The 18,095-nt window shown below is 44.2% G+C and overlaps 1 protein-coding gene across 2 annotated transcripts in view; it reads left to right on the top strand.

The window, feature by feature from the left end:
- The window catches only part of PEX1 (peroxisomal biogenesis factor 1), a 729,162-nt gene that overhangs the window by 220,824 nt on the left and 490,243 nt on the right, over positions 1-18,095 (top strand). For both annotated transcript variants that reach the window (XM_069211642.1, XM_069211643.1), the window contains exons 7-8: positions 1,819-1,948; positions 4,487-4,593. In XM_069211642.1, the coding sequence (XP_069067743.1) occupies positions 1,819-1,948; positions 4,487-4,593 (237 nt within the window). The remainder of the gene's footprint in view (positions 1-1,818; positions 1,949-4,486; positions 4,594-18,095) is intronic.

Below are 18,095 nucleotides of genomic sequence, written 5' to 3'. Positions count from 1 at the left end.
ACCCTGATCACAGCCACAGATGACATCTGGACCTCCTCAACAATAGAGAGACAAAAGCCCTTATCCTCCTCGATCTCTCAGCAGCCTTTGACACAGTCTCCCATGACACGCTCCTCTCCAGACTTCAGAACATAGGCATCCAAGGAGCTGCCCTCAGATGGACCAGCTCCTTTCTCAGCAACAGAACACAATGAGTCAACCTTCTACCCTTCACAAACCACTCATCAGCGGAGTCCCTCAAGGCTCATCGCTTAGCTCCACCTTCTTCACAATCTGCATGTTCTCCTTTGTCAACATAGTCTGATCCAACTGACTTAACATATATAACCGGCGATACACAACTCGTCCTCTCCAAAAAAGCCACTGCTGCCAGAACCAACTTTCACCAGTGCATGACCAGGGTTGCCAGTTGGATGAGGGATAACTGCCTTAAATTCAACACATACAAGGCGGAAATCTTGATCTTCTGTAGTGACAACTCCTCCTGGGGTGTTCTGTTCCACAGAACTGGGGCCCACTCCAACCCAAGCTGAGCACACCCGGCAATCTCTATCAGCCTGGACAGCAAACTCACCATGAGGTCCAAAGGCAGCACAGTATCATCCTCTGGTTCTTCATCCTGTGCATGTTATGTAAGATTTTCGAGTGGCTTCCCCAAACCATGAGATGCACCATCACCCAAACCCTCGTCACCAGTCAGCTGGACTACAGAACGCCCTCTACATGGGAGTCAAAGCCCACCTAGTTCAAAGACTGCAGGCCTGCCAAAACGCCGCAGCAAGACTCATCATGGATTTCCTTCATCACCCTCACATCACCTTCCAACTAAAAAAAAAAACTCCACTGGCTCCCCGTCCAGAAGAGATGCCAGTTTAAGCTCCTCACCCACATGTTCAAGGCCCAGCACAAGTTCGGACCCACCTACGTCAACCACTGCCTGAGATTCCACAAACCCTCAAGACACCTCTGGTTCACCTCCCTCTCACAAGCCCACACCCCCCGCATACAACACAGCAGAACAGGATGCTGCTCCTTCTCCTAGCTCGGAGCCAAAGCTAGAATGGCCTTCACCTGCATCTCAGGATCTCCCCTACTCTATAGGAGGTTCCTTACGGCATTGGAAACCTGGCTGTTTGACTGAGACCCTGGACACTGGCAGGGCCTAAATTCCCTCAAAGTTGACTGGTTGATTGATTTTAGTTTGTTATGCCAAATGTGGGTCCTGGTCCTCCTAGGGACAGAAAGAAGCCTACTAAAAAAGCTATTTTCAGTCCCTCTGTATTTTATTTGCATATATGTTCCCATATTTTACCCCATAAGTGCCCATTGGGAAACGTTTGCATTTGTATAATTGAAACATTTGCTTTATAGGTTTATGGCCTACATTTTTGTAGCAAGCCTATAGATTGCCTCATTTGCACGCTCAAGCAATTGAGATCTCTGATTTATTAGAGATCCTCATCTCCTGTGATAGTCGAAAGCGCCACCAACATGCGCAGGGAAACCAATCAGATAAATATTGAAGTATAATGAGCATTAATTGACATTTTGATGTCTGGCAAAATTAGCTGGAAAATGTCATAGTATTCAGCTTTTATGTTGAATTAGGTTATGCTTTTTGCACCTGTGTAGCACAGCCCTTGATGTAGCATCACAGCACCCAATGTTTCTTTAGGTTACTGCTGTATGGCATTAGTCACTGGGAATGTGATGGGTATTCCATAAAGGACTTCTAGGACGAAATCTTTGCCTGTTTGTCTGATTTACCAGGAATTTCTTTCAGATTCTCTGACTCTACCTTTGTTTTTCTTTTTTCAGGATGCAGACATAAGTGAACAAGATATAAAGTCTGCCTTCAGTTCCTGGCTGCAGTTATGTGTTTCTGTCAATCTGCCTTGGATTATGGGCTACACTGACCACATTAATTTGTCCATTAAAGAAAAAGAAAGTAGGCTACGTTACTGGTGTTATTCTCTTTTACGTGTGCACGCACATATAATATATGTACACCCACACACACAAACAGTCATTTGCCACAGCATCTAATTGTTTTTCATCTAGGCATTTTTTTCTAAATAACTTAGATACTAGTCTATTGATCAAGATCCTGTCCACATGCTCACTGTTGTTCATGGTGGGGAATAATACTGTCAGTTCAAGCTGCTTGTAAAGCATGGAGAGCCACAACACAAAATATGTGAATGCTGCTTAGCCCAGTGCACCAGACTGATCCATATCTGCAAGCAACAGCTGTATTTTGCATGTGCAAAAATGTGTATAGGATTATTTGTTTACTGTTATATAGAGCCTGGGGGTGAGCAAAGGAACTATGAAATTGATCATCTGGCTCTATGCGGAATCAACAGTTAGCATGAGGGTGAGTGACCTAAAATGCACATCATTCTCGATCTCCAGGAGCACCAGACAAAGTTGCCCATTTCACCTCTATTGTTTGCCATAATTGTGGAGCCCCTGACTGTTAAACTATAATTTCACTATATGCAAATAATATTTTGCTAAATGCTGGACACCCAAATAAAAATATTTCACCACCAGTTAAAGAGGTCTTGACATTTTATAGCTTGTCTGGTATCTACACAAACTGAAGCAAATATGGTAAATTTCTTTAATCCAATGCATAATTAGTCCCCAGCTTGATTATCCATCGGTATGGAAAAGTTACTGCATAATATCTGGAGATCAAGAGGCACAGAAATCATGAGGCAATCATAAAGGGAAGATTATAGCACTATATTTGTTAAATTACCGAAGCCGTGACTGGCATCATAACTCATTAAGATGATTGTCTAATTTAGGCTTTCAAATCTGTTCTGTGCAGTTCCAGTTCCAATGTCCTCAATCTTCCTCAGATTAGGTTTGCCTTGATCAGGCTGGTCTGGGCGTGCAAACATCCTAGAGTTGGGTGGGATGCAATAAAATTACTATTGCTGCACAAGAAGGGGTTAATGGCGGTACTAGATAATGAGCTCTAATAAGTAGCAAAATATCAGATACTGTTATGGCAGTGCGGGTCCCCTTCCACATGTGCCAATCAAAAATGAGATAGCAGGCCCTGTCCCTTTAGATACCAGATGTCTTGATAAATAAATATGATGGGACTACAGAGCACATACATCCAATTGATATCATAATATGGGCTTGGTATAAATTAGAACATTTCCACAGCTCCTAAATAATAACCCCCCCCCCCCAAATTCCATTAGTATTATAATCTCATGATTCAGGCAGCGTTTGAGCCTAGGCCAGTTGCGGTAAACTCGGGCTCACAAAAATGTGTCAACTATACCTGAATGGTAAATTCCTATCCATACAGGAGTTTGAGTTTTGGTGATATGACAAGCCATGATATTTTTCTGTATTCTTGGATACTACATACTTTTAAACCTGATGGGCCCAAGCCATTAAACATAATAAGATTATCTTAGTGCTGACAGTGGAAAAATAGGTTCCAGATTTATATAGAGAAATCAACAAAGGTTCTACAACTGTACCATTTTCTCCTAGTAGAACATGAGAAAGTCTTCAACTGTGATATCACTGAGGAACAGTGGCTGTTTCGGTGCTCACAGACTAAAAGGGTATCATTAAATAGAAGACACTGCTTGGTACATTTCAAGTGCCTGCATCAAATGCATTAAACACCAACATTACCACACAAATTGGGTCTTAGAGGAGATGACAAATGTTGCAGATGTGGGGGAATGGGAGCAGATTTTATACATCAGGCATGCAAATGTCTGAGCATTGAGAAAAATTGGATTTAAACATTTGAGCTGCTCAGCAAAGTGGTAGTAATTGCTTTGAAAATACTACAGTTGGAGGCTTTGCTGGGGTGGGTCAGGAAGATACTGATGAAAAGGAGAAGATGAGTTCTTTGGCGGATGATATTATTCACCAAAAGTAGAATTTCAATCTTTTGGGGAGCAAGAAGTACATTGACTACCAAACAGTAGTTTGCAGATCTGACATTCAGTGAAGATGGCATGGACACTTTTGTCTTGCTTGTGCCACTTACTTCCCAACCCAAGGATATCTGGGAACAGCTGAGGCATTATCTTCTCACTAATGCTCAAAGAGTGGAAGCTACATAAATAGATAACATAGATCCTAAATAAATATATAAGTGCAAAGAGTCTGGTTGCAGCTACATATAAAGCAGTATCGTGACTATACCTATGGGCAGTGAAGGTTGTCATAACCCTGTTCACTGATGAGATCGTATTGGGTTTAATCCATGGGTCTTAGACATGGTATTTGATTAATGCCTGCCATTTTTCACAACAGATATATGCTGATGTATTAATATTACCAATGTGATAAGATGCACAACATTCTGACACTCTCCACCGTCATCTACGTGGCTGAAGTTGTTCTGTTTTCTTTGTTACTAATTGAAAACTAAGAAAAACATTTAAAACTATAACTGAGTTTATAGTTGTTATTGGCTCATTTTCTCTTCCCGCAGAAACCACAGAGTTTGTGCTGACTGTAGAAAATCCCTCGAATAACAAAGACCCAGCGGAGAGTATTTTTATGCTAAGCTCAACTTTCCTGCAGCAGACAAACATAAAGGTAAATATCAAGTAAATTGTGGTGTTTTGTGACATATTTGTGTACCCAGAATGTTTTAAATGGAGCAAAATAAATAGTAGAAATAATCCAAATGTAATATTTAGGTGATATACTGCACACTAGTTTCCTTTTGACTGTTCTTAGCCACTTTTATGCACATTGACATAAATGGAGCTAGAGTAATATATTTTGATGTTTTCAGTTATCATCAAAAATATTTTGTAATTTCTCTATAGCGATGTTGTAGAGCACATTGGCCAACGTTGAAGCCTTGTAGCACATGCCTTATGGTTTGTCTGCACTTTACTGTCATTTTTTTGGGCATAGCTGGAGGTGCCATTTTGGTTTTGTGTGCGCTCCAGCTTCCCAAGGGGTAGGAGCACTAGTACTTCAAATCTGGGACCGTGGTGCTGGCGTGCCAAAGACTCGCCTAAGCCAAGCCTTATGCAACAGTCTTCGGCCAGTGCCAGCGACTATGCTAGTGGCATACTAGAACATGATACCCATATCTGTTATACCTCAGTGGAACTTGTTACACTCAGAATGAGGTATGGTTGTATTTGACACTTTCATTTATCCTCCTGGGTGCCTAGGGTGAGGTGGCTTCCTACTCGGCCACAGTTCCCGTGTGCCGGGGACGAGACCAGCCTCCCACCCACACCCCTCTGTCAGGGTTGGAAGGGGAAAAGCTTCCCCTTCCACCCCTGACCCCTCTGTGACATCTGATGATGTCAGCTTGCAATGGCACGCTGAGCTTCCAGCCCGGATCAGAAAGAGTAATGAAAGCATTTCTCTTTCCAATCATGGGCTTGGGGTGGGAGAGGCATCAAAGGAAAGGAAAGGCCTTTCCTTTCCTTTGAATTCTCTCTGAGCATTTCTGCAGCCCGATCGTGAAGCGATTGGGCTGTCAGAAATGCCCACTAGACACCAGGGAGTTAAAAAAAAAAAAAAAAAAAATTCTCTATAAGGGGAGCGGCTCCTTTGGCAAGGTCCGCTCCACAGGGGGGCAACATTTTTTAAGGCCTTTTCTGTCCCCCACTACTGTAATTAGGCCGATCTGCCCTTGGTGGTGGTTGCGGAAGGGGGGTAGTGTGGAGTTGAGGGGGTGCAGAAACCATTAGACGCCTGGGATTGCTTACTTTTTTATTTTTTGACAAGAGGGGAGCAACCCCTTAGGCAAGGGTCGCTCCTGTGGGGGGCAAATGTATTTTAGTTTTTTTTGACACCAGGGATTTTTTTTTTGTCAGTTTTACTCAAGGAGAGCGACCTATTAGGCAAGGGTCATTCCCCTGGGGGGCAAATTTATTTTAGGTTATTTTAGGCAGATAGGCCTATTTTAATTAGGCCCATCTGCTCCCGGGGGGGGCAGAAACCACTAGGCACCAGGGATTTAGTTTTATTTTTAGGCCATTTCTGCCTACCTTGGATTGGTGTGTGTGTTTTGTTTGGGGGGTAGTCCCTTGGGCAAGGGTCGCTCCCCAAGGGGGCACATTACTGTTGCCCATTTCTACCACCCTTGGGGGCAGATTGGCCTATTTTTGTAAGGCCCTTCTGCCCCCCAGGGGGGGGCAGAAAGCCCACCAGAGACCAGGGAAGATTTATTAATAAAAGAGGGTGGTGGTATGGCCCCCACTCCAAATAAATGGGGACAAGGTTGTTCTGCCCAACGGTGGGCAGATGGGCCAATTAACCCCGACCCACTCCCCTGGGAGGGGGGCAGAAAGCCTACTAGATGCCAGTCAAGGGTTGCTCCCCTGGGGGGGGCAGATTTACTTTAGGCCATTTCTGCTCCCCTTTCCTCTTACTATTAGGCCGACCTGCCCCGGGGTGGGTGGGGGGTGGGGGGGACCTCTTTGGCACCAGGGATTGGTGTGTGTATGTGTGTGTTTTGTTTGAGGAGGCAGCCCCTTGGGCAAGGGTCGCTCCCTATAGGGGCACATTACTGTTTGCCATATCTGAACCAGGGCAGATCGGCCTATTTTTGGAGGGCCCATCTGCGCCCAAGGGGTGGGGGGAGGAGAAAGCTCACCAGAGAACAGGGAAGATTTTTTTTTCCTCCAAAATAAGACGGTGGGGGTATGGCCATATCCCCACCCCAAATAAATGGGGACTAAAGTGTTCTGCCCACCAGTGGGCAGATAATGCAATTAACCCGATTCACCCCCGGGGGGGGGGGGGGGGGACAGAAAGTCTACTAGATGCCAGGGAATTAAAAAAAAAAATAGTGGGGTGGTGACTACCAATCAATATGGGCCTGGTTTATACCCCCACTCCAACTGAAGGGGGTAACAGTCTTTCAGCTCTCCCCCGCACTCTAAAACATCTTATCCCACGCCAAGAAAGAGGACATTTGATTATTTTGGGTTTTCGTTTTACATTTGGGCCATGAGAGCTTGGCTAATTCTCAAAATTGTCCCACTTGGAATGGTGAGGGCTGCACTTTTTGGACTTTGGGGCTCTGCCATGTATACAAATCTACGAGACCTAGACACATCTGAAAACTAAACGTGTGGGTGGGTCCAGGGTGGTGTGCTTCACATGCACCCAGCACCATTTTCTTATACACAATGCCCTACAAACCTTCAACTTTGCTTGAAATTACACATTTTTCCCACATTTTTGTGATGTAACCTTCCGGAATCTGCAGGAGTCCACACAATTCCTACCACCCAGCATTGCTGCATCTATACCAATAAAAATTCTGCCCCACTTGTCATCCTAAAAACATTTTTTTCCAAACTGCCTCTTTGGACCCACTTTGGTTCCCCCTCATTTTTGACATGTTTTTAGCATTCCCTGTCACAGGCACTTGGCCCACCTTCACAAGCAAGGTATCATTTTTACCGGGACACTGAGGGGAACGTTGGGTGGTAGGAACTTTGTCCCAGTGCGGTGATCCCACACAGAAATGTGGGAAAAATGTAATTTGTGTTCTTTTTTTTTTTTAGCTAAATGTAACCTCTCTGGACTCCCATGCGTGTCTAGTTTTCAGAAATGTTTGGGTTTGGTAGGTTTCCCTAGATGGCTGCTGAGCCCAGGACCAAAAACGCAGGTGCCTCCCCCCCACAAAAACAGATAGATTTGCATTTGATAATTTTGATGTGTCCACGTAGTGTTTTGGGGCATTTCCTGTTGTGGGCACTAAGCCTACCCATACAAGTGAGGTACCATTTTAATCAGGAGACCTCGGGGAACGCTGGGCAGATGGAAGTTTCTGGCTCCCCTTAGATTCCAGAACTTTGCAAAACTGAAACGTGAGGAAAAAGTGATTTTGTTTGCCAGATTGTGAGGTTTGCTAAGTATTCTGGGTAACAGAACCTGGTAAGAGCACCACAGTTATTCCATCCTGGGTTCCCCTGGGTGTCTAGTTTACAGAAATGTCCAGGTTTGCTAGGTTTTCTGCGTTGCCGGCTGAGCTAGAGGCCAAAATCCACAGCTAGGCACTTTGCAAAAAACAGGTCTGTTTTCTTAGGGAAAATGTGATGTGTCCATGTTGCGTTTTTGGACGTTTCCTGTCACGGGCACTAGGCCTACCCACAGAAGTGAGGTACAGTTTTTATTGGGAGACTTTGGGGAATGCTGGGTGGAAGGAAATTTGTGGCTCCTCTCAGATTCCAGAACTTTCTATCATCGAAATGTGAGGAAAGTGTTTTTTTGCTACATTTTGAGATTTGCAAAGGATTCTGGGTAACAGAACCTGGTGAGAGCCCCGCAAGTCACCCCATTCTGGATCTCCCTTGGTGTCTAGTTTTGAAAAATGCACAGTTTTGGTAGGTTTTTCTAGGTGGCGGCTGAGCTAGAGGCCAAAATCTACAGCTAGGCACTTTGCAAAAAAAACACGTCAGATTTCAGTGTAAAAATGTGATGTCCATGTTGCGTTTCCTGTCGCGGGCACTAGGCCCACCCACACAAGTGAGGTACCATTTTTATCAGGAGATTTGGCAAAACACAGAATGGTAGAACAAGTATTATTGCCCCTTGTCTTTCTCTACATTTTTCCTTCCAAATGTAAGACTGTGTGTAAAAAAACACATCTATTTGCGCAACGCCCTGTAATTCACATGCTAGTATGGGGACCCCAGAATTCAGAGATGTGCAAGTAACCACGGCTTCTCAACACCTTATCTTGTGCCCCTTTTGGAACTACAAAGGTTTGCTTGATACCTATTTTTCACTCTCTATATTTCACTAAATTAATTGCTGTATACCCGGTATACAATGAAAACCCATTGCAAGGTGCAGCTCCTTTATTGGCTCTGCATACCTAGGGTTCTTGATGAATCTTCAAGCCCTTTATATCCCCACAACCAGAAGAGTCCAGCAGGTGTAACGGTATATTGCTTTTGAAAATCTGACTTTGCAGGAAAAAGTTAGAGTAAAACGTGGAGAAAAATGGCAGTTTTTTACCTCAGTTTCCATTTTTTTTTTTTTTCAGCTATTATTTTCTGTAGGAAAACCCTGTAGGATCTACACAAATGACCCCTTGCTGAATTCAGAATTATGTCTACATTTCCGAAATGTATAGCTTTCCGGGATCCAGCATTGGTTTCACACCATTTCTATCACCAACTAGGAAGGAGGCTTAAAGCACAAAAAATAGTAAAAATTGGGTATGTCCCAGAAAAATGCCAAAATTGTGTTGAACATTTTTGTTTTCTGATTCAAGTCTGCCTGTCCCTGAAAGCTGAGAAGATGGTGATCTTGGCACCACCAACCTTTTGTTGATGCCATTTTCAGTGAAAAAACACAAACTTTCTTCTGCAGCCCTTTTTTCCCATTTACAAAAAAAAAAAAGCTGTATTTTGGCTAATTTTTGGTCTCCTCTAGGGGAACCCACAAACTATGGGTACCTCTAGAATCCCTAGGATGTTAGGAAAAAAAGGACCCAAATTTGGTGTGGGTAGCCTATGTGGACAAGTTATTAGTGCCTAAGTGAGAACTGTCCCAAATAGCCAAAAAAAGCCCTGCCACCTGAGGGGGAAAAGGCCTGGCAGGGAAGGGGTTAAGTAAAGATGTTGTAACACTCATCTGTCTTGTGCCTTCAGCACTGAAGTACGTCTTCACTGTTTGCGCCTACCTTTACCTGTGGCTAAGATGCCCCAGGCTGGGCTGTGCTCAGTACATCTTAATGTGCGTTCCCTTCAGAAAACATGCTGCGTTCATTTTTGTTTTTTTGGTGAGCAAAAATTACTGGTGCGTTATAGACCACTGCAGACATGTGTATTTGGAATGCCCTCTGGCTTTTCAAAACAGGTCACTATCTCCTCTACCATGACCCCAATATTTGGGAACCCTACATTCACTCCAAGCTTTAAGGAAAATTAATTTATAAAATGCCAGAAAGCAGGATGTAAGACATTTAGAGGCTTGTTTGACTTGGAGGGCCTTAAATCTGCCGTGCAGGTCAGGAGCGTCTATGGGATACCAGAAAGGATAGCCACAATAAGCTCAACAGCCCGCCGCCGTCCTTATCCTTTCAAAACGTAGTTCATTACTAAATCTGGAGTTAGGTGCACAATCCGAAATATACAGAGTCCTTAAACTGGGGCAAGAACATGGGAAAACAGGTGGGCAGAAGAGGTAGGAGAATGATTCTGATAGTATGTTGGATGCATGGGAACGCAATGCTCTTTCAATGAGAAAAAATAATAGCAATCAGCACCGGTATGAAAGAGACGCTGATAAAAGTGACCCTATACTCGTAAACTACACCAAAGAGGTTTTGTGCTTGAAATGCTACGAAACCCAAAGATTGTTGGAGGGGCTGTGGGAATTCTGGGTCATTGTTACACTTACTCTGCCATTGCCACAAGCTTACTGTTTTGGGATGGGGTACTGAACAATATTGACGCAATGTTTGACAGCACTACATTGAGTCTCTCATCCTACATAATCTTTGGGTTTGACAATAAGCTTACATTCGCTCCACGATCCTCCAGAGGAACACTGATAATGATCCTCTTATGTGTGTCTAAGCAGGCGTTTCTGTGGGCATGGGGCACCACAGGAATACCAGATCGTACACAGTAGTTGTTCAAGATCTTGGACCTTATAGGCATAAAAAAATCTCCGACAGTACAAAACAAAGGGGTAGAGTTTTTAAACCACTGGAAACCCTGCCTTAAAGTGCAATCCACTGAATTTAAAGCAATGACTTGGCTTTTTCTAGCCTGGACTTGGTTAGAGTTTGGCCCCACGCAGTCAAGGTGATGATCGATGTATCTTTCATTTTGACCCACCAACTTGTTGGATGTAGGTGAGTAATGTTGTATCTTCTTATTACAAAAACAATAAAACAAAATTGATGCTAAAATATGCATTAATGGTTACAATAGAAAGAATAGTATTTGATTCTTCTTTTATCTTGGTTGGTAAGGTTACACCACCAGGTGTCCGGCATAGGTTGTTCTGTCAGCATCAATGCAAAGTAATGGCATCAGTCATACCATCCTCAGGGCACTGACCATTTATTTTGCATGGGCTGCTTGCATGCCTCCATGTTTCGTAGAGGTTTCCGGCTGACTTATTCTGACTACATTGTGTTCCGCAGTTGCAACTTCTTTCATTTTGTTATTAAAAATATTAAGACTTCTCAAAAGCAAATATTTCAGTCAATTCAACTACTTTCTGCAAAGTGTATAAATAGAAAGATACAATGCTTCATGCAATGAAAACACATTTTTTTAATTCAGTAATTTGATAAACCCTGATTGAATCTTTCTATGGGTAAATGTGAAGTCTGAAATTATGCTAAGCAAACAAACTATAAAGATCTACTTGCAAACGGTGTTTTAAAAAGGGAGATGGAAAATACACAAGTTAATTACTACTACTGAATGAATAAGTCACCATTTGTGAATAGTGAACCAGAAGAATCTAAAAAGATTTACATGTCATGATGTGCTTTGAGGGCTTTCTTTGTAGTAACATTTTCTCAAATGCAGCCTGCTTTCTCCTTCTGTAAAATCATTATTTGACAGATCGACATCTAACCGCAGATTCCTTACCTTGGAGTATTCCCCAGGTGTAAAACTGGATACGTAACCTTTTGGTGAATAGTACCCCTGTGCGCTGGTGGGTGGTGTCGTTAAGTTTCATGTGCTCTCCCCCACTTAGTTGTACGTGGTATGCTTCATCATCCAATCCTCGCCCGGTGTAGAAAAGAATATACTGGGTGGACTCAACCTATGGGACTATGAAAGTAAGGATTAAAGTGTCCCTGGGTGTCCCTTTTGTATTTGGGATTATTTATTCTCTGGGCACCCTGGGACGAGCTAAAAACAGAATAGGACTTATACGGAGTGTCAGTGCCTCCTACATCCGAGGGTCAAAATGTTTCAGCTGATCATCCATTTCCCATTGGGTCATACAGCTTTAATCAGGACCTAATGGTCCCTTTGGTTTCTTTTTCTCTCTTAAGGTTCACTTAAACCACTCTTATATCAAGTACACAAAAACATGGACAGAACTACCAGATTTTGGTTTTCGGAAAATATCCAGTTTGCCTTTCTCTTCATATAACTAAGCCCATCATATATAGATTGATACTGTCAAGAAAGATTTCCACTTGCAAATAATAGATGTTATACTTAGTGTCCATGAGGATCCAACAGTTGGAAGAGTAGGGTATACATTTTTGTCCATTCCAACAATTATAGGATCGCCCAGACACAATGTCAGTTGGTTGAAGGACATTTGCACACATCAAATCTCTTTACACTATTTATTTATAGCTAACCAAAAGTCTTAAAGCCAGCGGCCATTGAACTGCATAAGTAGTAACTTCCCAATCTCCTTGTAACAATTCCTGCATAACTGAGAAAGAAATAAGGTTGAGGTTAAACAGTCTGCTAGTTTACAGAAATGCTGTATGTAGAACCATAAATTTAGTTAGTGCTAATTTGGGAGCGGTTTTCACAGTGAATTGAAGTTTCCAAATTACTAAATTGATATCCTCAGGAAAAGGGTTTTAAATATTCTTGTTTACTTCCTTTTCTTTTAGATGTAGGATTGTACACAAATGATTGGTGAGATAGAAGAACACAGGTGGAAAGGGCAGTTTGGAGCTGAGGCTGGGTTAGGTGGCCTGACTCATCCTGGTGAAGAACGCAATGAATTGAGCTGTGTGCAGCTGGGCAGATGCTGGGACTGGAGAAGGGAGGGCGAACTGCTCCTTCCTTAATTAAAGAGACACCTTAACCAGGCTTAGTGTGCCCCTGGAGGCATCACCACTCGTCCGTCACCTGTGGTAGTGAGGGAGGCGGTGGGTGCAAAGTGCAGAAAGCACAGCACAGGTTAACATTGTGGAGCGCCATGGACAACAGGAATTGGCACAATGGGCTGTGCTGTGTGGTGGCCCTCATGGCAACAAAGGACATTGAACTGCCTCTGCTCACAGTTAATCTGGGTACAAGAATCAAGTGCGTATTCGGCCTAAAGCATCATGATGGATGCATACAATTAGTCTGTGAGTACAACTGTTCTGAATGAATGCTGTAAAATGTGCGTTACCTGGATGAGACCTTTAAATCTCTGCATTGTTCATCAGACAGTGCTTAGCATTCTCCTAAAGAGCAGTCTCGTGGTAAATGTGTTTTTGGATGATTGATTTAAGGTAATGTCTGTGAGAAAGGGGCACACCAGGAAGAGCCACCAAAGGACTGGCTAATATGATTGATCAGTACACTATGAAAATACCATGCTCTAGTAGTTTAGAATGTATTTTAACTTTGTCAGGCGAAGACCAAATACAGACAACAGCGGACCTTTGGTAGGTGATTAGGGATCCTATAGCTGCATTCAAGTTGAAGATTGACACTAAGATCAGAGCTGTCCCCCCAAAAAAGGTGCCGGATAGGATGAAAGCCAGTGATGACGTGGTTGAGACAATCCCTGGAAATGTTGCGAAAATGCAAACCTCCATACTTGAACTGTGTACAGCCATGACATTAGCGGAAACAAGGGTCAAAGGCACTGAGGAACGTAGCGATGGAATAATTTCCATTTCCTGGGATTTCCAGAAAGGGTGGACTGCCCATGTGCAGCTGAAGTGAAATATGCCTTCTGACCTGTAACTGTGGACAGCAGAGCAGAGGATTGGCGAGGACCAAACTTCACCCGTTGGGCAGTGAAGACAAAACCTACCAGTGCACCAAGTTTGGGGGTACTATGACCACCCCCTGTGGCCAGACCGTGCAATAGCCCCAGGTACTGGTCACCTCACGTTGGACACCTAGGTCAGTCCTTGCCAGACTGAAAAAGGACCAGAATGAAGACCCAGTTGAGGGACTTGAGGAACCACCTGGGCCTCTCCCAGAGCGCCCCTGCTGACCTTAAAGCGACCCCTAAAGTGATCTATCCTGCTTCCAAGGGCACCTTTGTGCATAGCTCATGGCTCACCTATTCGCTCTGCACCAGGCCACCCTGTGCCCTGCAATGATGATCTGGCTGTGCCAGAGAGGTCCCACACCCCTTGCGACCTTGACACCCCAAGGGGACCCACTGGACTTAACTTTAGGTCTGCCGGTGCAGTGCTTTTCCAAGTAGTCCCCTGCAGTGGCCTGGCACAAGCTCCTGCGGGACCCAGGAGTTGCCCAGACTTCTCCAGCTGGTCCAGGTTACCCATTGACGACCTCAACATACCTGCAAAAGGAGACACAACTAAACACATTGCCTGATTTACTGTGTTTCTCCATTGATTCCTACGTTGCATAATTACGCACAAAATGAATAAGTTTATTCAAAATTTAGAAAGTCATAACTTCAAAAGTACTTCCGAATTTTGCTGATCTTGGTCTTAAAAATTTGATTAAAATCTGAAGTATTTTTGTAAATTGTGCTTGAGTTATTGAGTGTATGTCTTGCTTTATTGATACTGTGAGTACAACAAATGCTTTGCACTTCTCCAAGATTAGCTCAACAGTTAGACCAAGCTACCATAAAAATTATAGCATTATGTGGTTTCGTTTTTACCTCTGTAAATCAACGTGTGGTTGCCTGGACCCCCTGCACAGTGTGCCTAGCTTTGCATAATACGTAGAGGGCCAGTCTCTTACAGAATGGAAGGTAACTGACTATTAGGCAACCTGTTGACGAGTATGTTGATAATGTAAATGACTAATTATACAAATGGAACTGGCTGCCAGGTGCCTTTAACAGTGCCCTGGTTCCTCCACATGAACTGCAATATCATAATTAGCAATGAATTGCAAGTGGTCTCATGGAATGTGGCAGGAATAAATAAAAGGAAAGAGAAGTTGCAATTATTGAGTGATATAAATGTAGACATGATCTGCTTCCAGGAGACTTGGTGCGATGGGGAGCTTCAATGTGATAATTTCATTGCTATAGATTGTAAAGCCACTCTGTCTAGGAAGACCATGCGAAAGGTGCGGGGGGGAGGTTAGCAGTTCTTTTGACTAAGATTAACTAAAAATATGAGAGCTACAAGGATCCCTCCAACCTCTTATTAGCTGCAACATTGCTTCCTAGTGGAAGGGCGAAGGCGTTAGCTCCAATCTTAGTGGTAAATGCCTATGTTTGCCCTGATGTTTCCTAAAATAAGCTTGTTCTTAAGGTTTTCACATTTATTAAAAACACAATAGATGAGGCGCAGGTTCTTCATGCAATTTTTGGTAGTAGACTTAAACTGTAATTGGTATAGTGACGTCAGTTCTTTTCTTTCCGCTCCACGCGCTGATCCAGAGAAGAGCAACCCTGGTCTTTTTTTGACTGAATTCAACCAGTGTTTGACCAAATTCAACTATTTTGTTGAGTTTTTGTTGTGACCCTTGGTGCGTCTAGGATGTCCCCGAAGACCAGGTGCAAGCCTTGCGAGACCTTTGACCGTATGATGTCAGTGATGGATCTGCATTGGGTCTGTTTGTGATGTCTGGAGCGTGACCACAACCCAAAGTTGTGCTTCAAGTGCCGGGTCATGCACCCAAATGCTTTGAGGGAGCGGTCCCTCCAGCTCATGGCGGCCTGGCACTCAGCTCCGCATCATTTACAGTCTCGCTTGAGAGCAAGGTCTCGAAACCGTTTACAGAGTCACCACCACTCGTCATCGAAATCTTTGGGCCATTTGGGTAAGAAAAAGAAACAGTTGAAGAAGCCCAGGCATTCTTCGACTTCACTGCATCACTCGGCTGATGCAGCGCTGGAGGAGTGTCGATGCTCCAGGCCTCTGTCCGCAAGGCCTACTTCTGGGTCAGCTCTGCGCCTCCCTGAGTGTCCAGGAGCCGGGGTGACCCCTGCCCAACTCAAGGAGTTTTGAGGCCATGCCTCATATTTGGGCAGTCCGACCCCTTTGCGGCTCCTTCAGGGCCTGGGGGTCGGATGGGGGTTCTTTGGGTTTTGCACCGGCAGCTTCAGCCTCTGCCTCCAAGGCTCCCTTCTTATTCGCTACCAGATCTGTGCAGACGCTGGTCATACTATTGCGACTTTCCCCAGTGCCGTCTAGGTTGTGGACGCTCCCAACGCCGTTAGTGCCCACGATCGACATCAACCCGATCCTTAACCCCGATGACTCTGAACCAGAACAGCTTCTGACATCAATGGGGCATTCTCACCCCAGGTTGGATTCGGACCCTTATTATGCTGGGAACAAATAAGAGGAAGGATTGGAGGGGAAGCTGGACCCTTTATAATACCAGCTAGATAACCCAGATTTGGACTGGGCACAGGGATTGGGCAATGTTAGTGGCCTGGGTACTTCTTCAGACACTAACATGCTTTCTCCTACTGTCGCGTAGGGTCTAATTTTTCTAATGAGACTACTAGATTTCACCTGCGGTGTGGGAGACTGAGTCTTACCCACTACAGATGACACCTGTCGCCTCAATCCGGGTTTTGCTCCAGCTAACTAGCAGTGTTTCTCTCTACCCAAGGGCAGGGATGATTGGGCAGCTGAGCGCATGACACAGTTGATTCCTCAGGGAAATCGTGGTCACTCAGGTCTCATCCGTTTCTCTCAATTACATTAGCCTCAAATACACAATGACAAATAGAGGTAGTATACGTTTCAATAACTTTTTAATGAAGCAACTGCATCTTAGATAGCAAAGCACGTACCGCAATAACCAGGACAATACAGCATGACAGAATTAGAATTGTGACAAGAAGAGTGAAGCATAGAAATAACGCTACCATATTGTCCCAAAAGTCAATGGACTAATTCCTACCTAGGCTATAGTAGAACACAGCATATTAAGCTCCAATTCTGCTTTTCAGGTTCCCCTGGGAAGACATCATCCTGCATACCTGAGCAAAGTCCTGGAGTCTGCATAATCAGCTGTAGCAAAGCGTTCAGCAATCAGCATACAGTTGTGGTCCTCTGGCTGGAATCTCCCTCTAACATGTATGGGACAAGGAAGTGTTTTTATAATAAAACAGCTGATGTTCTGAGAAAATGTCCCTATGTAAGAATGTGTGCTTTTCCATGAATACCAGAGACAAAACTCTTACCACGTTCACCGGCAACCTATCATACTGCAGCCTTGAAAGAAGCACAGAGTGAACAAGAATGTCTTGTTTGAGAACATAGTGCTGGCCTAAACAAAAACAGCTAGATAGAGAGAGAAATAAAACAAGACCGCAAAAGTGGCTATTGTCAAAATAATAAATGAAGCTGAATAAAATATATCTAGGTTAAAGTGCACAGCGTCAGGGCTAGTATGCTAAAGTAACATGCATGGAGCTATAACTAAAATGGATACACAACACTCCTACCGTGGTTACCGCGGAGGGAGCCTCCTCTTCTGTGATGGTCAGCAGGGGGTGACTGAGGTCCTTGGCCTAGAGCTGACTTATGTAGCAAGCTTTTCCAAGCGTCCAATATAGGGGTGATGGCATGTCTCAGTTGCAAGTTCCGAAAGAACTGGGTGTGGTGCAGCTCATATTCTGCTTGCAGGTTTTGAAAGGATTTCATGGCTGTGTTGTCCTTTGTGTCTTTCAGCTGGAATACACCTATAACATCGCACTGCTTGAACCACTTTAGTACAGGTACCTACCCCAGTCTCGTCCCTACCCACAGCCACATCTTTCTGGTGATCTTTCAGTCCACCCATTCCTAAGTGTTTCTGCCCAGAGTCTAACCTTCACCATTGGTGCCAGGGGTAGTGTTGGGTCTGGGCAGCCACCGTAAAGAATATGTAGTGCCGATCTCGCCCTCCCTCCACTGTCCCCATAGCCCACTTCTTGGAGGCAAATGCTGGGTCTCCCTGTGTATCACCCTGTTGTCCATTCTTTTTAAACTGCATATTACAAGTGTTCCCTATATCTCAAGATAAATGATGCGATCATAGTTATGTAAACAAGCAGCACGCGCCACAGCGAGAGCTCACGCCTTGCACATTGCACCGCAGCAAAAGATCAGGCTCAGAATATCACCTATACAGCACTGCACTTGTCCTTCTCCCGATATTAGTTTGTTTTAACCCGAACCTCCCGCCCTCCTCCTGCTGTCTGTCCATTCTTTTTAACCCAGCCCCCTCCTACTGTCC

Source organism: Pleurodeles waltl, chromosome 10 (assembly GCF_031143425.1).
Source record: "Pleurodeles waltl isolate 20211129_DDA chromosome 10, aPleWal1.hap1.20221129, whole genome shotgun sequence".
Classification (NCBI taxonomy): domain Eukaryota; kingdom Metazoa; phylum Chordata; class Amphibia; order Caudata; family Salamandridae; genus Pleurodeles; species Pleurodeles waltl.
Note: the sequence above shows the minus strand (reverse complement) of the source record. Positions and strands in the feature narration are given on the sequence as shown.